The sequence below is a fragment of the Giraffa tippelskirchi genome, chromosome 1 (assembly GCF_054371585.1).
Source record: "Giraffa tippelskirchi isolate mGirTip1 chromosome 1, T2T-mGirTip1v1.2.pri, whole genome shotgun sequence".
NCBI classification, from domain to species: Eukaryota; Metazoa; Chordata; class Mammalia; order Artiodactyla; family Giraffidae; genus Giraffa; species Giraffa tippelskirchi.
The window spans coordinates 200,491,792-200,514,257 of NC_137275.1; the positions used below are offsets into that span (position 1 = coordinate 200,491,792).

At 49.5% G+C, this 22,466-nt stretch overlaps 1 protein-coding gene and 1 non-coding gene across 3 annotated transcripts; one reads left to right on the top strand and one right to left on the bottom strand.

Moving 5' to 3' along the window:
* The first annotated feature begins 1,729 nt into the window (after nucleotides 1–1,729).
* CARD19 (caspase recruitment domain family member 19) lies at nucleotides 1,730–18,986 on the top strand. Of its 2 annotated transcripts, XM_081524401.1 has the most exons (6): nucleotides 1,730–1,851; nucleotides 15,126–15,268; nucleotides 16,709–16,862; nucleotides 18,060–18,119; nucleotides 18,365–18,436; nucleotides 18,722–18,986. In XM_081524401.1, exons 1-6 carry the CDS (start codon nucleotides 1,845–1,847, stop codon nucleotides 18,835–18,837), a joined length of 552 nt encoding a protein of 183 aa, XP_081380527.1. In that variant the 5' UTR covers nucleotides 1,730–1,844; the 3' UTR covers nucleotides 18,838–18,986. The 2 variants fall into 2 exon arrangements, with proteins under 2 accessions (XP_081380527.1, XP_081380528.1); XM_081524402.1 differs by lacking the exon at nucleotides 18,060–18,119.
* Nucleotides 10,662–10,788, bottom strand: LOC145521855 (small nucleolar RNA SNORA27). The gene has a single exon (XR_014065747.1). It is a non-coding gene; the product is annotated as a small nucleolar RNA SNORA27 (small nucleolar RNA).
* Nucleotides 18,987–22,466: the final 3,480 nt, after the last annotated feature.

The window sequence follows — 22,466 nt, forward strand, 5'->3', positions numbered from 1 at the left end:
TTAGAGCTATCTGAGAGGCTACCTCCCAGTATTGAAGTCCTTAGAAAAAGTCTGGCAAATAAAACAGAGCTCAGTTTTCAGTTGACTGTTTCAAAGTTAAGAAGGAACCAGGATACACAGGAGTTTTGCTAAAAGAAAAAAAAAAAACCACAAAGAAACTAAAAAACCCATGAAGTTGAACATCGAAAGATTACTAATTACAAAAACAGACACTTCAAGTTAATGATCTTAGTGCTTTACTATCTTTGGGAAGATGCAAGAACGTGGGTTCATTGAATTTATTCCTTACACATCTCAACTATCTGAGGCCAGTATCTTGTTTTTCTCCTCCTAAATGCCCCTCAAAGCGAGTAGTACAGAGGCAAATGGCTTAATAGTAGGTATCATTTACCTTTACTTGGATGGCAGGCAACATTTTTTGTCTGCAGAGTCATGACCCAGCAAGAATGATGCAGAGTAATGCGGGGGTCAGGCCAGTTCCACTGGTGGGCAGGATGCCCCCTCCCTCTGGGAGGACGACGCCCTAGGACCTGGAGCAGGCCTGGACTTCCGCTATCACCCCCAGGTCATGTTACACAATCTTCCTGTCCAAGGTAGGTGCTATCCCTCCCAGTTTAGGATAGGCCCCGCCTGGACTGCAAGGAGTTCCAACCAGTCAATTCTTAAGGAAATCAGTCCCGAATATTCATTGGAAGGACTGATGCTGAAGCTGAAACTCCAATACTCTGGCCACCTGATGCGAAGAGCTGACTCACTAGAAAAGGCCCTGATGCTGGGAAAGATTGAAGGCCAGAGGAGAAGGGGCCGACAGAGGATGAGATGGTTGGATGGCGTCACTGACTTGATGGACATGAGTTTGAGTAAGCTCTAGGAGTTGGTGATGGACAGGGAAGCCTGGCGTGCTGCAGTCCATGGGGTCGCAGAGTCCGACACCACTGAGCGACTGAACTGAACCCCTCCAGTAAGCATCCTCCAGTTCCCTCATGGGAGAGGGGAACGCGGTGGGGGGTGGGGTGGAGGGTGGCGCGGAAAGCAGAAGCACCGCTGACTGGGCTGCGAAGAGCTCAACCATGTCTACAGGCTGGCCGGCCCGCCAGGCCAAGACAGGACTGGACCAGGGCAGACCCAAGGTGGAGCCAGGCCTGGGAGGAGTGCGTGGGCTACAAACGAAGTTGAGCCCGAGTTGGGGTGAGGCTCGAGTGAGGGGAGGGGCTCAGGACTGCGCCGCGACGTAGCTAGCGCCGAGAAGGCGGAGCTAGAGTAGTGGCGGTGTTTAGAGTCAGGATACGGTAGTGATTTAGCCCAGAGCAGCGGGGGCGGAGCTGAGTGAGGGGCGGAGCTGAGGGCACCTCCTGTGGGCGGGAGTGAGGCTCAAGGCTTTCGGAGGCCCGGTAACTAATAAGGACCGAGCGAGGGGCGGGGTTCAGGGTTGTGGTCGCGACCTAGTTAACGTCTGCAAGGTTGGGGCTCAGGGCAGGGTTTGGAGCCCTCGCGTTGACAAAGACTAGGCCCTGGATTCCCGGAAGGGCGGACCCAGCGAGGGGCGGGGCTAAGGGCTCAACGACGTCCGTAGCCAACGCGTTAGGAAGCTGGACTGCAGGGAAGACTGGGGGTTTTACACCGTGCGGCAGCGCCGCCGACGCCATGGGCGGGGCCTAGCGGGAAGGGGCGGGCCCAGTGAGGGCGGGGTTAGAGCTTAGCCGAGAGGATACCAGGGGCGGGGCCCACCGGGAAAAAGCGGGCCAGAGCGGGAGGCGGTCACCGGGGCCCACGGGCAACGCGCGGACAACCACACGGGCTGACCACACGGGGCGGGTCGGCCGAATGCACGGCGTGCCGCCGCCATGACAGGTGAGCGCGGTCCGGGGTCGTGCCTGCCATGCGGGGACAGGCGCGCGGCCACGGTGGCGCGTAGGGTCCGAGTGTCCCGATACCCCTCCTCGCTGCGACGACGAGTGACCTTGTCCATGACTGCGTGCCCTGTCGACAGGACGACGGCAGAGCCGCGCGCGGCCCAGGGCTGGGTTCTTTGGGGGCGAGGCCAGGCCGGGTCCGGGAGGGTGCTTGGGGGCGGGGGCCATGGACAAGCTCTGGAGGGTTCTGGTGGGCAAAGCCACGTCATGCCCTGGAGGCTTCTGAGCGTTAGGGGCCGAGCCTTCGCGTGTTCTGTGCTGTGAGGCCAGGTCAAGCCATGGAAGGTTCTAGTGGGCGGGGACCAGGTGTTGGGTGATTCCAGGAGGGCAGGGGCCAACGGATGTCTGCAAGTGGGGAGCTGCTGGGGTGAGGATATGTGGCCTGGCTGTGGGAGGTGAAAGTAAAATTGGTGGCAAGGAATACTCTCTGGGGTTCTACTGTGCTTCTATCAGGAGATATAGAAACTCCTGATAGAAGGCTGTGTCTTCTACTAGGAGTCCCTTGAGTCTGCCCAACAGGTGGTGCCTTCCTGGGCAGTGTGTGGTACCTGCGGGACTCTGGTATCTCCCAGGCTGCACCCCTTGTCCAGGGACAAGCCTGAGGGAATCTTGCACACAGACTCTGTCTCCCAAGGCTTTGTGCCCCATCTGGACTGCCCCAGCCCCTCCAGCTTTTTTTTTTTCCCCAGAATGCTGGCCCCAGCCCAGCCATCCTCCAAGGGCCTCTCTGGAATGGGGACCCGCGCACCACCTTCCTGACCCTGAGCAGAGTGACCCTGCTCTGTGGACCTTTCCTTGTAGGAGAAGCTCCATGAGAGTAACAGGCTGGCGAGAGTCCATGACAGTGTAATCAGGGAGTGTGGGGGCTTCCAGAAGCATACCTTATTTCAGGGAATGCTTCTGGAGTAAAAGTCACCTAGGTGACCCACAGGGTCTGGGAGGCCCCTGAAGTCCCTGTTCTCTCCTTAGCTGTCACTGGAGTCCCAGCCTAAGTCCCACATACAAGTAAGATTTCATGGGCAGGAACCTGGTGATTTCCAGGACACCAGTGTACCAGCCTAAGCCAGAAGAGACCCCAGGTACTACTCACTCCCGTGTCGTCTCTCTGAACTGTTTTTATCTGTGGCTGCTATTTCTGAGTAAAGTTGATCCTCTGACCTAGGGTTTCAAATGTGACAGTTTCAAATATGTGGATTTTTTTCGATGCATGCATACTACTGCCTGACCTGAGGTTGGCTGAATTCTCATATGCAAAATTATGGATACAGAGGACTGACTGTAAAGTAATGTGGATTTTTGACTCCTCGGGGTCTGTCCTCCAACCCCCTCACTGTTCAAAGGTCTGTTGTACCTACTGTGCATCTGGCCCTGCATCAGGTGCTTCCTACTCAGGCCTTCTGTATGGGGAAATATGGAATATCTCGGTGTGTGAATGAGGAAACAAAGACTCAGCTTGGGCAGGTGCCCTAGACTGCTAGGGCAGTCAGTGGTGGAGCCAGGACTAGACCTTGCCCAGGCCCACCAGTCCCCCTTCTCCCTACTGTCTCTGTGTCCTGGGCCTCTAGAGACCTCTTCCCTCAGAGCCCTTCATTTTGGGGGTGGGGAACTAGGGCCCAGAGAGGACAGGCCTGGGAGGGCCAAATGAACAGGCCTGCAAGACTGCTGCTGCTGCTGCGTCGCGTCACTCGTGTCCGACTCTGTGCGATCCCATAGACGGCAGCCCAACAGGCTTCTCTGTCCCTGGGATTCCCCAGGCAAGAACACTGGAGTGGGTTGCCCTTTCCTTCTCCAATGCATGAAAGTGAAAGTGAAGTCGCTCAGTCGTGTCCGACTCTTCTCGACCCCATGGACTGTAGCCTACCAGGCTCCTCTGTCCATGGGATTTTCCAGGCTGTAGGTCCCAAATTCCTGGCTTACTGTCTCCATGCACCAATAGCAACCTGTCTTGTTCTGGGGCCTTTACGAAGGGTTGCAGAGTGAGTGTGTGGAGCCTGATGTATCTGTGCAGGGTCCCCACTGACCAAGTATCACTGTAGCAATTACTATTGCTGCAGAACCAGCCCCTTCCTTGTGGTGTGCTGGGGAGTGGGCCATCGCAGCTCCATGCCTGAGGCCAGGTTGGACACTGAGAGAGGAGGGGGTTCTGGGGGATTCAATTTGGGAAGGGAGTTTGAGGCCCAAGCATCTGGACTTTGATGGGGGTGGTGGTGGGTGGGGAACTCAGGAAAGTCTCTTGAGGGGAGGACAGTGAGTGTGAGTTAGCCCGGTGGAGACCATAGGGAAGGTGCTCTTGTCCCTGGGAATCCGGGGCAGGATGCTGCAGTTGGGCGTTGCTGTGCAGGGTTGGCTCAGAGGCTGGGAGACCTGGTGAGAGCAAGTGAGGCCTGCTCCCACAGGGCCTCCAGTGCCAGGTCAGGCTAACAGGTTGGCCAGCCTAACCATGCTTGTGGTGCCAATAGGGCAAGATGATGGGGGAGGGGGACTTCCGTGGTCACACAGTGGATAAGAATCCACCTGCCGATGCAGGGGACATGGGTTTGATCTTTGGTCTGGGAGGCTTCAGCATGCCACGGAGCTTCTAAGCCCGTGCACCACAACTACTGAGCCTGTGCTCTGGAGCCCATGAGCCTCAACTACTGAGCCTGTGTACCGCAGCTACTGAAGTCCACCTGCCCTGGAGCCCGCATGCTGCAACTCCTGAGCCTGCGTGCCTAGAGCCTGTGTTCTGCAACAGGAGAAGCCACTACAATGAAGAGTAGCCCCTGCTTGCTGCAACTAAAGAAAGCCTGCATGCAGCAGTGAAGACCCAGCGCAACCAAAGAAAAAAACGACGATGGGGGAGGTAGGGCTTAGCAAAGGTTGCTGGCAAAGGTCTGGTGAGTTTTTATGCCAGAGCATTCCTCTTCCTCCTTCCTGTAAAAACTATCTGGGACTGTCACTTGGGACCAAACTGGTTTCCTTTCTTGTGCTTTGTCACACCTGTGAATGGCCGCCCGGGTGTGGTTTGTGTGCACAGCTCACAACGGCCACAGGAAGCACAGGGCACAGCAGAGCCCAGAGCTGTGGTCCCCAGGCTATGCTATTATGCCAAGTGACTCACAGCTGCAGTCAGTGGAGGCCTCCCTGGCTAGCAGCCTGCAGGGTGGGAGGAGCCACTGCAGAAGTGCTGGTCACTGTCCACTGACAGCCCTTGCCCTGAGCCTTGGACTTATGTCCATTCGTTCCCAAACTCTTTAGTGAGTGCTTACTGTGTGCCAGCCCTATGCACAGGTGCACACACTGGCAGCACTGGGCAAGACAGCCCATGGCTTGGTCAGAAGCAGACATGATGCAGCTAACTTGCATGATTAATTAGTAGATTGATCAGAGAGGCAGAAATGGGCCCCAACACAGTGCCTGGGTCCTGAACTCAATCCATCACTCTCCAGCTGATTGAGGTCTTAAGCAGGTACTTTATCTACTTATTGTGCCTCAGTTTCTCCTTCTGAAAATTATTGTGCCTTAGTTTCTCCTTCTGAAAATGAGGGTAGTGGTCATGCTTGTGTAGCAGAACTGATGAAAGAATGATGATGCGTAGAGCTCTCAGAATGCCCAAGCGTGGGTCCCAGTCTATGAACTATGGCCAATATTATTAACTCTTTAATCAGAGAGGCTACAGGTGATGAAGCCAGGTGGCCAGGAGGGTCCTGCCACGTGGTGGTGACAGGTGTCTCTACATCCCTGTCCATGGCTTCTTTACCATGTTGGAGCTACTGACAAGTCTGTCTTCAAAATATACTTTCAGAGACTGGGAGAATCAAAAGTTAGAAATTCTTATTCTAGGGGGAATAGACCATCCAGGAGGAGGTAGCATCAGGAGAGAGAGATGAGAAGGTAAACGGTCTATTGAGTTGGGCCCATGGAAGAAATCGGGAGGAGGCCCCACTTGTTCCAACTCAATGACCCTACTTTTTAAAAATCAACTTTATTGAAGTATTGTTTACTTAAAAATACACTCATTTTTAGTGAAAAATTCTCTTAAGTTTTGACAAACATATATACTCATGGAACAACTGGCCCAGGCCAAATCAAGATAGAACGTTTCTGTCACTCCAGAAAGTCCTTCATGCTCGTTTCCAGTGAACACCACCCAATCCAAGAATTCATCTCCTTTCTGTGACTGTTGTTTTTGTCTTTAAATTCAACAATGGAGGGTTTCCCTTTTTGCTTAGTGGTAAAGAATCTGCCTGTCAATGCAGGAGACATGGGTTTTATCCCAGATCTGGGAAGATCCCACAAACTGCAGAGCAACTCGGCCTTTGTGCCACAACTATTGAACCTGTGCTCTAGAGCCCGGGAGCTGCAACAACTGAGCCCCGTGCACCCTAAAGCCCATGCTCTGCACAGGAGAAGCCATTGCAATGAGAAACCTGTGCACCGCAACTGGAGGAAAGCCCGCACAGCAATGAAGACGTAGCACAGCCAAAAATAAAATAGATAAAATTTTAAAAGAAAAAAAAATTCAACAATGGAATTTCCAAATAGTATTTCTTATTAACTACTAGAATTTATTTTTGGAACATTTTTAGTTTATAGACAATCGAGCAGATAACACAGAGGGCTCCCCCCACCCCGTTTCCTCTATTATTAATATCTTGCATTTGTATGGTTGTTACCTTAATAAGCCAGTAGTGATACAGTATTATTAATTTCAGTTGTTACTAACTAAAGTCCATATTAATATAATGGTTCATTCCTTGTGTTGTATACTGTATGAGTTTTGAAAAATTCTTGATGTCCTGTATCCACTATTACAGTATCATACAAGAAGTTTTACTGGGTTAAACATCTTCTGTGCTCCATCTATTTACCCCTCCCTCTTCCATAACCCTTGGCAACCACTGATCTTTTTACTGTCTCCATTGTTTTGCATTTTCTAAAATATCATATACTTGGGATCATATAGTATATAGCCTTTTCAAATTGGCTTCTTTAACCTTTAGCAAAATGTATTTGTTTCCTCAATGTCTTTTTGTAACTTCGTAGGTCTTTGTATCACTGGGTTATATTCCATTGTAACTTATTAAACTGAACCACAGTTTAATATATTATCCACTTACCTTTATATGTATTTTGTTGTTCAGTTGCTGAGTCGTGGCTGACTGTTTGCAAGCTTGCTCAGGCTCCTCTGTCCTCAACTGTCTCCTGGAGTTTGCTCAGATTCATGTCCATTTATCTGTATATGTGTGGTAAAATATACAGAACATAAAATTTACCATTTTAACCATTTCACTGGGATTAAATACATCCACAGTGCTGTGAAACTGTGTATTTCAAGAACTTTTTCATCATCCCAAAGAGAAACTGTATTCATTAAACAAAAACTCCCCTTTCACCCCTACCTGCAGCTCCTGTTAATCACTATGGTACTTTCTGTCTTTAGAATTTGCTTATTCTAGATAGTTCATATAGTGGAATAATACAACATTTGTCCTTTTGTATCGGCTTCCCTGGTGGCTCAAATGGTAGAGTCTGCTTGCAGTGCAGGAGACCTGGGTTCAATCCCTGGGTCAGGAAGATTCCTTGGAGAAGGAAATGGCAACCCACTCCGGTATTCTTGCCTGGAAAATCCCATGGACAGAAGAGCCTGGTGGGTTACAGTCCATGGGGTCACAAAGAGTCAGACACGACTGAGCAACTAACATAACACTTCACTTCATTTATCTTTTTATGTCTAATTTATTTCACTTAGCGTATTGTTTTCATGGTTCATCCATGTTTTTGAACCCATGTATTAGAATTCCATTCCTTCTTATGGTTGTATAGTTTTCCATTGTATGTATACCATATTTTGTCTATCTGTTTATCTGTCTGTGGACACTTGGGTTGTTTTTACCTTTTGGCTTTTGTGAGTAAATGCTACTCTCAACTTGACGTGCACATATCTGAGTCTCTGCTTTGAATTCTTTTGAGTGTGTACCCAGGAATGGAATTGTGGATGTATTTGATTAACTTTTTGAGGAACAGCCATACTGTTTTCCATGGTAGCTGCACCATTTTACCTGCCCACCAGGAGTGCATGAGAGTTTCAGTTTCTCCTCATCCTCATATTCATATTCCCTCTCTCCATATATTTATTTTACCCTAATGAGTATGAAATGGTATCTCATTGTATTTTGACTTGCTTTTCACTAATGACTAGTAATGTTGAGCATCTTTTCATGTACTTAGCAGTCATTTGTCCACCTTTGGAGAAATACCTGTTCAAGTATTTTGCTCATCGTTGTATTGGTTATTTTGTAGGATTTTTTGTTGTTGTTGAGTTGTAGGAGTTCTTTTCATATTCTCTCTCTTTATATATATTAATCCCTAATCAGATATATGCTTTGCAAATATTTTCTCCCATTCTGTGGATTGTCTTTTCACTCATTTTTTTTTTTTTTTTACTCAAAATAGGGTTAATTTCTGGACTTTCTAGTCTATTACATTGGTCTATATGTTACTTCCATGGTTTTGATTCCTGTAGCTTTGTAGTAAATTTGAAATCAGTAAGTGTGAATCATCCACTTTGTTCTTTTTTCAGGATTGTTTTGGCTGTACAAGTCCCTTGAGATCCCATATGAATTTTAGGATGAAAAAAAGACAAAAAAAGATTTACTGCAGTTTGGATAGGGGTTACATTGAATTCCTGGATCACTTTGGGTAGTATTGTCATCTTTGCAATATTAAGTCTTCCAACCCATGGACATGGAATGTCTTTCCATTTATTTGTGTCTTTTAGCATTTCTTTGAGTAGTGTTTTGTCGATCAGTGTACAATTCTTCCATCTCCTTGGTTAAATTTATTTCTAAGTGTTTTATTCCTTTTTTTAAGTTTTTTTTTTAAGAGTTCAGCTTTTTATTGAATGTGTTACTGAAGAGGTTTAGTCAAAAAGACCAAAGCCTATGTCATCATCAGACTTTTCAGATTCTTATTTCTTTGCCTCTGCTTTCTTCTCCTCAGCTAGGGCAGCAGTGGTGAAGAGGGTTGGACCTACTGCTGGTGCAGCACCAGCTGCTGGGGGCAGATCCACCAGCCCCCCATGTGGCAGGTGAGGCTCCTGATGTTGACACTGGCCAAAGCCTTTGCAAACAAGCCTGGCCAGAAAGGGTCAACATTTATACAGGCTGCTTTAAGGAGGGCACTGATGTTGTTGTTGTTGTTGGCTGCACTGGGTCTTCATGGCTGCACGCGAGCTTTCTCAATATGTTGTTGTTGTTCAGTTGCTAAGTCATGTCCAACTCTTTTCCACCTCATGGACTGTAGCATGCCGAGCTCTCCTGTCCTCCATTCTCTCCCAGAGTTTGCTCAAAGTCATGTGCATTGAGTCAGTGATGCTATCTAACCGTCTCATCCTCTGCCAAGCCCTTCTCCTTTGCCTTCAATCTTTCCCAGCATCAGTAACTTTTCCAGTGAGTCAGCTCTTTGCATCAGGTGGGCAAAGTATTGGAGCTTCAGCATTGGTTCTTCCAATGAACCTTCAGGGTTTATTTCCTTTAGGATTGACTGGTTTGATCTCCTCGCAGTCCAAAGAACTCTCAAGAGTCTTCTCCAGGACCAAATTCGAAAGCATCAGATCAACACTCAGCCTTCTTTATGGTCCACTTCTCACATACATACATGACTACTGGAAAAACCATAGCTTTGACTAGGCGGACCTTTGTTGGCAAATGATGTCTCTGCTTTTTAATATGCTGTCTAGGTTTCTCACAGCTTTTCTTCAGGGAGCAAGCATTTTTAAATTTCATGGCTGCAGTCACCATCCACAGTGATTTTAGAGCCCAGGAAAATTAAATCTGTCACTGCTTCCACTTTTTCCCCTTCTGTTTGCTGTGAAGTGATGGACCAGGATGCCATGATCTTAGTTTTTTGAATGTTGAGTTTCAAGCCAGCTTTTTCACTCTCCTCTTTCACCCTCATCAAGAGGCTCTTTGGTTCCTCTTCACTGTCTGCCACTAGAGTGGTATTATCTTCATATCTGAGGTTGTTGATATCTCTCACAGCAATCTTGATTCCAGCTTGTGATTCATCCAACCCAGCATTTTACATGATGTACTCTGCATTTAAGTTAAATAAGTATTAAGTAAATAAGTATTTAAGTTAAATAAGGGTGACAATATACAGCCTTGTTCCACTCCTTTCCTAGTTGTGAACCAGTCAGTTGTTCCATGTCCTGTTTTAATTGTTACTTTTTAACCCACATACAGGTTTCTGAGGAGACAGGTGAAGTGGTCTGATATTCCCATTTCTTTTAAGAATTTTCCACAATGTGTTGTGATCCACACAGTCAAAAGCTTTAGCGTAGTCAATGAAGCAGAACTAGATGTTTTTCTTGAATTCGCTTGCTTTCTCTGTGAGCCAGTGAATGTTGACAATTTGATCTCTGATTCCTCTGCTTTTTTCTAAACCCAGCTTGTACATCTGGAAGTTCTCAGTTCACATCCTGCTGAAGCCTAGCTTCAAGGATTTTGAGCATAACCGTGCTAGCATGTGAAATGAGCGCAATAGTACAGTAGATTACACGTTCTTTGGCCTTGCTTTCCTTTCGGATTGAGTTGAAAACTGACCTTTTCCAGTCCCGTGGTCACTGCTGAGTTTTCCAAATTTGCTGACATATTGAATGCAGCACTTTAAAATCCTTTAGGATTTGAAATAACCCAGCTGGACTTCTGTCACCTCCACTAGCTTTGTTTTTAGTAATGCTGCTGCTGCTGCTTTTTTTTTTTTTTACAATGTTTCCTCTGACAGATTACAAGACAAACCCCCAGTTTGCCTGAGTTTTAAAAGGTTATTTCCTTTGCCCCACTTGAATGACCAATAAAGACATAAGTCCAGTTGGCAAAGTGAAAGGGGGTGTGTAGTAATGCTTCATAAGGCTCACTTGACTTCACACTGCAGAATGTCTGGCTCTAGATGAGTGACCATACCATCATGATTAACTGGGTCATTAAAACCTTTTTTGTATAGTTCTTCTGTGTATTCTTGCCACTTCTTAATCTCTTCTGCTTCTGTTAGGTCCTTATACCGTTTCTGTCCCATCTTTGCATGAAATGCTCCCTTGATATCTCCAGTTTTCTTCAAGAAATCTCTAGTCTTCGCATTCTATTATTTTCCTCTGTTACTTTGCACTGTTCACTTAAGAAGGCCTTCTTATCTCTCCTTGTTATTCTCTGGAACCCTGCATTCAGTTGGGTACATCTTTCCCTTTTTCCCTTGCATTTTGCTTCTCTTCTTTCCTCAGCTATTTTTAAGGTCTCCTCAGACAACCACTTTGCCTTCTTGCATTTCTTTTCTTGATACATATTTCTCAACGCTTTTATTTCTGACACTTTGGGTTACCAAATGTGGGGGGGATTTTCCTCTGTCAAGCAATTTTCCAGTTCTTTGGTGGACACCAACTGGGTGTCCTATAAATTTAACTCAACTCTTACACCATCTATCTGGAGAGTGTCAGATCCCATAGGTTCAACTTTAGGCACAGTCCCACAAGATTGCCCCCACTTGAAATGCCAATCACCAGTCCAGGCTGGCACCTGTGCTTCTAAGTGACTGGCTATAAATCAGAGTTCCCCTGACTGTCATTTGCTAGAGCAGTTCACAGAACTCAGGAAAACACTTACTGTTCACAGTTTGTTACAAAGGATATTTCAAGGATACAAGTGAACATCCAGGTGGAAGAGATGCATAGGGCAAAACATGTGAGAAGGGGCATGGAGCTCCCATGCTCCTCCCAGGTACCTCCATGAGTTTAGTAACTGGGAGGTGCTCCAAACCCCGGTTTGGTAGGGGGGAAGTTTATGGAGGCTTTCTTTTTTTTTTTTTTTTTTTTGATTTTAAATATGTACATTTTATTATTTTTTTTTTTTATAAATTTATTTATTTTACTTGGGGGCTAATTACTTTACAATATTGTAATAGTTTTTGCCATACATTGACAAGAATCAGCCATGGGTTTACATGTGTTCCCCTTCCCGAACCCCCCACCCACCTCCCTCCCCCTCCCATCCCTCTGGGTCATCCCATTGCCCCGGCCCTGAGCCCTTGTCACATGCATCGAACATGGAATGGTGCTCTGTTTCACATATGACAATACACGTCTCAATGCCATTCTCCCAGAACGTCCCACCCTCACCTTCTCCCTCAGAGTCCATAAAATTGTTCCATGCATCTGTGTCTCTCATTCTGTCCCGCATATAGGGTTATCGTTACCATCTTTCAGATTCCATATATATGCATTAGTATACTGTATTGTTGTTTTTCTTTCTGGCTTACTTCACTCTGTATAATGGGCTCCAGTTTCATCCATCTCAGTAGAACCGGTTCAAATGTATTTTTTTTAATGGCTGAGTAATATTCCATTGTGTATATGTACCACAGCTTCCTTATCCATTCATCTGCTGATGGACATCTAGGTTGCTTCCATGTCCTGGCTATTGTAAACAGTGCTGCGATGAACATTGGGGTACACGCGTCTCTTTCAATTCTGGTTTCCTCGGTGTATATGCCCAGCAGTGGGATTGCTGGGTCATATGGCAGTTCTATTCCCAGTTTTTTAAGGAATCTCCACACTGTTCTCCATAGTGGCTGTACTAGTTTGCATTCCCACCAACAGTGTAAGAGGGTTCCCTTTTCTCCACACCCTCTCCAGCATTTATTGCTTGTAGACTTTTGGATAGCAGCCATTCTGACTGGTGTGAAATGATACCTCATTGTGGTTTTGATTTGCATTTCTCTAATAATGAGTGATGTTGAGCATCTTTTCATGTGTTTGTTAGCCATCTGTATGTCTTCTTTGGAGAAATGTCTGTTTAGTTCTTTGGCCCATTTTTTGATTGGGTCATTTATTTTTCGGGAATTCAGCTGCAGAAGTTGCTTGTATATTTTTGAGATTAATTGTTTGTCTGTTGCTTCATTTGCTATTATTTTCTCCCATTCTGAAGGCTGTCTTTTCACCTTGTTTATAGTTTCCTTTGTTGTGCAAAAGCTTTTAATTTTAATTAGGTCCCATTTGTTTATTTTTGCTTTTATTTCCAATATTCTGGGAGGTGGGTCATGGAGGATCCTGCTGTGATTTATGTCGGAGAGTGTTTTGCCTATGTTTTCCTCTAGGAGTTTTATTGTTTCTGGTCTTACGTTTAGATCTTTAATCCATTTTGAGTTTATTTTTGTGTACGGTGTTAGGAAGTGTTCTAGTTTCATTCTTTTACAAGTGGTTGACCAGTTTTCCCAGCACCACTTGTTAAAGAGGTTGTCTTTTCTCCATTGTATATTCTTGCCTCCTTTGTCGAAGATAAGGTGTCCATATGTGCGTGGGTTTATCTCTGGGCTTTCTATTTTGTTCCATTGATCTATATTTCTATCTTTGTGCCAGTACCATACTGTCTTGATGACTGTGGCTTTGTAGTAGAGTCTGAAGTCAGGCAGGTTGATTCCTTATGGAGGCTTTCTTAAGTAGGCATGAGCTTCCCTGGTGGCTCAGCTGGTAAAGAATCTGCCTGCAATGCGGGAGACTTGGGTTTGATCCCTGGGTGAGGAAGATCCCCTGGAGAAGGGAAAGGCTACCCACTCCAGTATCCTGGCCTGGAGAATTCCATGGACTGCATAGTCCATGGGGTTGCAAAGAGTCAGACATGACTGAGTGACTTTTGCTTTCAGTTTAGGTAGGCATGATTGATTAAATTGTTAGCTATTGGTGACTGATTCAACTTCCAACCCCTGTCCCTTCCCTAGACATTGTGGGGGGAAGGGAGATGGTGAAGCTGAAAGTTCCACCTTTCTAATGACATGGCTGGCTCCACTGGCAATCAGCTCCCACCCTGTGGTAATTTAGGGGCTTTCCTCAAATCCTCATTAATACAAAGTCAGATGAGGTTGAAAGGGCTTGTTATGAGTAACAGAAGATATCCTTTCACCTTCATGGCTCTCATCGCTTAGAAAATTCCTTGAGTTTTAGGAACTGTGGCAGGAATTGGGACAAAGACCAAATGTATATTTCTTACTGTAAATCACAGTATCACAAATCTATTCTGTCAATATGTGTCTTTTGATTAGAGAGTTTAATCCATTTACATTTAATTACTGATAAGGGACAACTTGTTTCTACCTTTTTGCTGTTTGTTTTGTGTATGTCTTGTAGCTTTTTTGTTCTTCATTTCTTCCATTACTTCCTTTTGTGTTGATTTTCTGTAGTAACACATTTTGATGTTCTTTTGTGTATATTCTATGGACATTTTCTCTGTGGTTACCATGGGGGTTATGTTTAATATTGCAAAGTTACAGCTATCTAATTTGAATTGATAGCTTAACTTCAGTCACATACAAAAACTCCTGCTATACAGCTCTGCCTGCGCGCGCACCAACCCCCCATCCCCTGGGTCCACCAGGAAACAGGACAAGCTGCCTCACATAGGTAAGGTGGTACACTTGTTCAGGTAGCTAGGGCTGCAGGAACTTGGGACCCTTCCTCAGAGATTCTTTTCCATCTGCCCACCAGCTTCTCCCCATCCACTCCCTGCCTTTAAAGGCTTGTCATTCTAAGGGACATTGTTAATGGGAAAGATAGTGTAACAGTGATGTTTTAATGATGATTCTAAAAGAAAAAAACAAAAGGAAAAGCATTTCCCAGCCTTCTGGGTAGCAGGCATGTTGGTCTGCTGTTTGTGGCAGCTTCCCAAGGCCTTGCAGATACTATGTCTAAACCACTCTAAACCCTGTGCTCCTGTCTGTGTGTCTCCTGTCCCCATGACAACAGTGGCTGTAGGAGCTTTGGAGTTGGGCTTTCTCTGTGCTGCTGTGTCCATCCTCAGGCCTGGCTATTTCCAGAGAGCGCTGGGGGACCCTGCAGACAGCAGACTCTTCACCCTTCTGAGTTTTTTTGTGATAAACTCTCAGGCATAGAAGAGAGGAGGAGCCAGAGGTTCTGTTCTGCTTTTGAGCACTCTGTACCTTTATCACTGCACCCACCCACCCCACTCTTTTGCAAGGGGATTGGCATGACATGGGAGAATTCTGGGCTGTGCATGAGTTGGGATGTCAGCAGTTGTCCGATGCTTACAGCTGGTACACCTCTCGGTGGGCACAGGACCTTACTGTGAGGAGTCCCTGCCATGGCTGTGTCGTGGTGTGTGGGACTCGACACCCCCTCCTTGGGCTGTGCTGGCTCATGTCCTTCTGTGTTCTCTGCTTCTGTTTCAGAGCAAACCTACTGTGATCGCCTAGTCCAGGACACTCCTTTCCTCACAGGCCTCGGACGCCTGAGTGAGCAGCAGGTGGACAGGATTATCCTCCAGCTAAACCGCTACTATCCCCAGATCCTCAGCAACAAGGACGCGGAAAAGGTGCCAAGGAACCTGAGGCTGCTCTCCCATCCCTTCCTCTCTGGGCTGGGAGAAGCGGGGGGCAGGACCGCTTGGAGGTGAAAACCTATCTCCTTGGGGTGACCTTGGGCCTAGAACATCAGCTTTTTGAGCTTTAGTCTCTTTACATGTCATCAGACCTTCTAGCCCCTTTCAGAAATGCTGGAGGGTCACAGGAGATGGGTGACAACATGAGACAGATCTGGGAGGGGGAACAGGGGAGTACCAGGGTGGGAGGGGAGCAGGGATACCAGACAAAAACCAGCACCAGTTCTACTGAGTGCTGCAGAGCTCTTCACTCAGCATCTTCCAAAAGTTCAAAATGGACAATCATTTTGGGTGTGATCTGGCCTGTCCTGTTCGGGAACGCTGGACGAGAGTGGGTGCTCCTTGTGCACCCCACCCACTTCTCTGGCTCCCGTGTGGCACTAGGGGTGGGTGCCAGAGACTAGCTGGGGCTCTGGGGCACATGACCTGCTTCCCAGCTGGGTGACAGAGCGAGCCTTTCTCCTCTTGGGGCCACGTGCAGGGCTCTCGGGAGGGTTGGGGCCTCTCCAGGGGACAGATGAGATTGATCCTCGACAGAGCTAGAATCCACCCGCACCCTGCTACTGGCTCAGATGCTTGTTGAGTTATAAAAGTAGTACAGTGAGTTAAAAAGTAGGGGCTCAGATTTCTGTCTTGTAATTAAAAGTCTAATATGCATTCATTATTTTTAAAAAATTTGAAAAGCTTCAGATGTTTACATGAGAAAAAGGAAACTCCTCCACACACCACCCCCCGCCACCCTTCCTTTCCTCATAGGTACCCATGGTTTCTGCTGCACACCTGCCTTTGCTTTGCAGTTTCTGTACCTTTACGGTCCGCCACCACCAGGTGGCAGCACCGGGCCATAGCCTCCATGTTCTGGTGGTCAGTGCAAGCACCCTGTCCATTGACCTTTACAAGCGCATATTTTTCAGTCAGCCACATCAAAAAAGCCATCTTTTTTTTTCTCCTTAACCCTTGATTTATTTTGTAAAACCTGAATCACATTCCTGTTCACTGTGAACTACTAGAAGTTATCATTTATGCCACTACCTTGAAGGTTCCCTATAACGATCATACTGTGTGGATTTATTATTCCCTTTTTACATGTGAGAAAGCCAACTTAGCAAGCCGCTAAGTTTCCACACTTGGAATAATGTCACCACCATCTTTCTTGGTGACCTGTCTCGGCTTCCAATGGGAGTGCAAGGGTTAGTGGCTGTGCAGCACAGTCTTGGGCCACATGGGAGCGGTTGAGTCTTTGGTAGACATTGCTGCCTCCCCATGGGTGTTCCAGCCACCAAGGTGGCATCACAGCTATTGAGAAGTCTGGGGCTGGGGGCTGAGTCCAGAGTCCTCCAACCTGATCTCGTCTTGTGCCCCTTCTTCCTCCAGTTCCGGAACCCCAAGGTGTCTCTGCGAGTGCGTCTCTGTGACCTCTTGGGCCACCTGCAGCGGAGCGGTGAGCGGGACTGCCAGGAGTTCTACCGGGCCCTCTACATCCACGCCCAGCCCCTGCACAGCTGCCTGCCTAGCCGACACACCCTGGGTAAGTGCGTGTCCCACCCCCCTGGCCTTGGCATCTCCTTGCTCAGCCCTTTGCCAGAGACAGCCCTCTGGTTGCATCTTGCGTGAACCTCAGAGAGCGAGGAGAAAGCATTTCAGACAACACAGATATCTCTGTCTCCAAGGCTCCCTGTCTCTGTCTCTCCATGTCTGCGGGTGTCTGTCTCCATCTCTCTGTCTCCCTTTTTCTTGTGCTGTTTCTTACACGAAAGCATCTTGTGCGTATAGTCCTGCCCTTTCCTCTTTAATCTAATGAACCCGGGAATCCTTACCCTTTTGACCAGAACTAGCTTGCAGCAGTAGGCTATACCAGCCTTGAGTGAACTGACTTCCACGACAGAGGGAGGTAGATCACCCAGGTAGATCCTCACAGTGTACGTGTTGCTGTACAACAGTCTCTGGCACAGATGGCTGGTCCAGGACAATATGTTTTGGTTTAGAAGTGCCAGCCCATGGCCCAGGAGGCTTGAGAGGGATCCTCGAGCTGCCAGGATGGGTACAGGGAAGGCACAGGTAGGGATGGCAGCTCAGTCTTGAAGCCTCTGCACCCAGGTCCCCAGGGGGAGTGGCTCCTGTCCCTCAATTCTCACATGAAAGAGTGGAGGCTGTGAGGGAAGAGGTGGCTCACCTCAGGCCACTCAGCTGGACCTGGAGCCCCAAGGACAGGCTGGCAGAACTGGGCCCTGAGCTGCGGCATAGAACGGTCCTGTCACCCCAGCTGTCAGGACCACACAGCCCTGCCTGGAGTCAGGGACCTTCCAGGCTGTCCTCAGGGTTGTCAAGAAGCTGGTTGATTGGGGAGCTCCAGGGATGTCTGGGGAAAGAGAAAGAGCGACCTGCCCTCACTCAGCATCATCAGACTTTGGACAGGCAGGGGTTTGCACTGTTGGTGCCTTGTGGTTGCCAGGGAACAATGAAATCCCCATCCCATGGTCCTCAAGTTCCCGTGAAGTGGACAAAAGGAGAAGACCCCAAACTGTGCAGGAGTCCTTCCCTGGTGCTGACTGCCCCCCCCCCCGCCCCAGACACAGCCTGGAGGGCTCAGCACCCACACAGCCCAAGGGGCCTGGGTGGTCTGCGGGGAGGGGCCTTGGCGGCCCCCTTGGTTTCTTGATGGCAGGCGACCACCTTACTCTCCAGCCCCTCCATGACTAACCACGCCCTGTGATTTTGTTTCCAGAGAACTCAGATTGCACAGAGCTAGACTCGGGCACCGCAAGCCGTGAGCTCAGTGACAGGGGTAACCGCCTCCCACATCCCTTTTCTCTGTCCCCTGACCCAGGGCTCCACCTCTGTCTTGGGGGCTTCTTATTCTAAGTTGGGTTTTGTTCCTGGCTGCCCACTGGACAGACCCCCTCAGGGTGCTCACTAGGGGCATCCCTGCCTGGCTGACCCCAGCACAGGGTGTGAGCCTGTGCTCGAGGCCTCCGGACCCCTCCCTGCCCTTCAGGACTCGGGGAGCTGCTCACCTGCGTTTCTCCCCAGGACCTGTGGCCTTCCTGACCTGCCTTGGCCTGGCCGCAGGACTGGCACTCCTCATCTACTGCTGCCCTCCAGGTGGGTGCTGCCTGGCCAGGCTTCGGCCAGTCTTCTCCATATCCTGGGGCTGAGCCCTGCCAGATGGACGGAGGCCCACACCTGAGGCCCCTCCTTGTGACCCAGTGTGGCATGCCTGCTGTCACTTTCCTGCCATGCTGACCTTGTCCAGGTCCTGGGTGGGAGCAGTGCCAGGCAGGCCCACTTGGCATGGGGGCCCCACATCTCTCAGGTGTGGGCTGGTGATGCTGTGAGGATGAGAGAAGGTGCCTTCTTGAAGAGTTCTGAGACCCCCTTGTCTTCCAGACCCCAAGGTGCTGCCAGGGGCCCGGCGTGTCCTGGGCTTCTCCCCTGTCATCATTGACAGGCACGTCAGCCGCTTCCTGCTGGCCTTTCTCACAGATGACCTGGGGGGCCTCTGACTGACCCCAGCCCTGCCCGCCTGCGTGTTTGCTCTCCAGGGGCTTGCTTCTTTCCTAAGTGTTTATTTCTTGCTATTTATAATTTCTGTAATAAGCACTTTACTTTCATTGTACAGAGGTGTTCAACAATATTAAATGTTTGAGTCTCATCCCTTCTCCCAGGAGTGTTTTCTAGATGATTCCAACTCAAGACATGACAATATCTCTAGTTGGGGTTGATCCTGTGGGTTCTTCACTCCTGAGTCCAACCCAAGACCCATGTCCTACCCAGACTGCCTTCCTGGACTCCTCTGAGCCTGGGTCTCACCCTTCCCTGTGGACTACCCACCCCAGATGTCCCCGGCTGTCCCCCAGTGCCCATTTCCAGATATAACCCTGTCACGTGTCCCGTTCCCTCCTTCTGTGGTCTCCTTCCACTGTTTCTCTCCAGAACTCCCTACCTTGAACCCTTCTTGCCATCCCCTACCTGGAGCACTGTTGGTCCACATACCTGCCCCCGCCCATCTCCTCTCTGTCCCAGTCCTCAGCCCCAGGTCCGGAGGATGGACAGGCAGGCCCTCTGGACCGCTCTGTTACCCTTCCTCGGCTCACAGGGCCACCAGGGCCAAAGGCAAAGCACCAAGCCCTCTTGGATGTGTACACTCACCCTTCTGGGTCCACAGGAATGTTTCCATGACAAGATCCTGAGCCTGAGCTCAGGGTACAAGCTCCCTGGCTGAGGGGACAGGTCCTTGTCCCCAAGGCAGTTACAGGGCTCAGCTCAGAACAAGGGGCTTGCGTGTGGCCAAACCCCAAGCCGTTAGGGGAGGGCCGTGGAGGGGCACCAGCCGGATGCCTTGTGATGCTCTAGTGCTTGCATGTGTTACTTTGACTCCTCCCAGCAGCCCCAGGTGGGGGCTGCTGCCCTTGCTTTCCTCGTGAAGAAGCTGAGACTGAAAGGAGAGGTCACTGAGCCAAGAAAGGAGGACCCGGCACGTGAGGGGCTCGACCACCATCTTCATTCCCTTCCTATGACATGTCCCAGGGAGATACCCTCCATCAGCCCTCTTGTCTCTGTCTAGTCACCAGAGCCAACACCCAGTTCCTGGGCCCTGTGAGGCTCCTCAGACCCCACTGTCCAGGAGATGGAGCCCCTCCCTCCTGGGGAAGCGATGACCTTGGCTTTGGGGGTCAGGGACATATATATGGTCAGAGCCTAAAAATGAACACAAAATCTTATCCCTGATCCCAGGTGGAGAGGAGGTTGAGACAGAAAAAAAGGGTCCACAGAACCCTCTAGGACTTTTGGAGATGAAAAGTGTAATTGTGCCATTTGAAGTCTTGGGCTCTGGCTCCTCACGCCCTCCCTGAATGGCCTGAGGGAGCCCCTCGTTGGCCCCACACAGCCCCTTGTTCTCAAAGCCGAGCCCTGTAATTGCCTTGGGGAGATGGGCCTGTCTCCTCAGCCAGGGAGTTTGTACCCATCTGTCTCACCTGGCCTCAGTCAGGCTCAGGATCTTGTCATGGAAATGTCCCTGTGGACACAGAAGTGTGAGTGTACACATCCAAGAGGGCTTGGTGCTCTGCCTTTGGCCCTGGCAGTCCCCACTGCTGGGCCATGGGTGCCCACTGCCCTCCAGGCTATGGCTGCATGGCCCCTGCCCTCTGTGGAGCCCTGTCAGCACCCTCATTACCAGTGAGGGAGCTGAAGCTCAGCGCCCAGGACCACACAGCACCCAAGAGTGCCCTCGCCACGCGCGCACACACACATGCACTCAGATGTGAGAAGTGTGCACAGTGCTCAGATACACACGTGCACATGCGCAAGGCATGGGCTGCTGGGGCCTGGGCCTGGCCCCTGATGGATTCCTCTCCCCGTTGCCTCCCTCGGTCATCTCCTTCCCCTCCAGCCTCTTTCTGGGGTAACAGAAGTGTGTCAACCCGAGAATCATCATATGCTTGTATTATCCACAGGGGGTTTCCAGAGGTCCCGCAGGCTGACACCAGGAATGATGCTGCCATTGGGCAGGCCCTCAGGAGGGGTTCCACTCCCGTGTCTCTCAGTCTCTCAAAGCATGTGGGAGGGGAACAAGATGGGAAGCAGAGGAATTAGCTTCACGACGTGGTCTCTGGCCCTCATTCAGTCAGCCTGTGGGTTCATTCACTCATTTGTATGCCCAGTCATTAAAGCGAGGGCCAGGGCATGGGAGAGCCAGGCAGAGGAGCCTTCCTGCCTGCCCTGAAGCCCAGGACAGCACAGCTTCCCACTAGCTCTTCCATCTCTGCCCTGCCAGTCCTGGAGGGGTGTCTCCAGACTCTGAGCCTTAGTTGGCCCATCTATTCAAAGAGACAGGACCCCTCCTTGAGCATGGATATCCTGAGCTGGATAGCACTGCTCCAAGTGCTGTTTTCTGGAAATGGCTTCATGAATTGACCGCTAAAGTTGTGTTAAAGGTGCAGCTCATGCATGTTTCTCTGGAACAGACCCTCATTGGGTGAAATGAGCACCCTGAGCTGTGTGAGCTGAACAGAGCCCTCAAAGGCTGGGCCGCACATGAAGGTTCCTCACTCAGGGTCTAGGATGAGCAATGCTGTGAACATAGCCACTCCCTCCTCCTCAGAGCTGTAAACATGAACTGCACTCCAGGTCTCTTGCACACAGTGTCCTGTGTAAACTGCTCTTACTGCTGCAGAGAGTGATTGGAGGCCACCTTTTTGGCTAGCCATACAGATCAAGGAACTAGTTTCTGGACTCTGAGCTCAGAAGGTAGGAGGTCAGCAGAACCCTGAGGCCAGCCCAGCACGTCCTGTCCAGTCTGCAGCCCTTCCACCCACTGAGCAGGTAAGATCCTGATTCCCAGGGGAGGTTGCTTCCTGGGCAGATGCCGAGGTATTACTGATGTTTGTCCTGCTCTCTGACAGATGTGCTTGGCTAAATAGTGACACATGCCCAGTGAAAGGGACAGAACTAGGTAAAGGGCACCACTGGGTAAAAGTGCCAGATGCCTGACTGTAGCTGATAGAGACATCTGGGTAAAAGTAAATGAGGCCACTGTGTGTAGGGTGCAGGCAAAGCAGACACCAAACAAGCCAGTGCCTTGATCTCAGTCTTCCAATCTCCTGAAATAAATGTTGTTTATATACCTGCCTGAATATAGTCCTTTGCTATTAGCAGTCCTGAACTATTAAGTAGAAGCACCTTTGAGGGGACATCCCAGAAACAGGCTGTGGCAGGGAAGGTCCTGTACTTACCGTGAGGCCCTGTGGCAGGGTTCCATCCCCTGAGCGAGGGGCAGTCAGTGCCGGGCCCAGGTGTCAGGTGAGCTGGTGAGCTGTGGTAGTCCAGGGCACCGATTCCCTTGGCTCGAGCTGGGCCACTTCTTGGACTGCCGACTTTCTCCTTTCAGCAATGACCCACCCAAGGCCTTGCCCTAGTGGTCCAAAGCAGTTCCCGAGTTCAGGCTGTTCTTGGACCCCCTCCATGGATCCCAGCCTCAATGGCCCCTTCTCCAACTGAAGTCTGTGGCAACAGCCCAGACCACCAGCCCGGCCCCTCTCCCATCTGCTTGCCCCTGGCTTGTGGCAGCCATACAATGACCCCATTCCTAGGCTGGGACTGAGGGAGGTGGAACAGTGGGGCATCCATGTCT

Excerpts from the sequence above, each read along its gene's own strand:
- CARD19 (XM_081524401.1), top strand. Across the intron at positions 16,863-18,059 it reads GCCTAGCCGACACACCCTGG|AGAACTCAGATTGCACAGAG; the intron begins GTAAGTGCGTGT and ends TTTTGTTTCCAG. Across the intron at positions 18,120-18,364 it reads CCGTGAGCTCAGTGACAGGG|GACCTGTGGCCTTCCTGACC; the intron begins GTAACCGCCTCC and ends GTTTCTCCCCAG.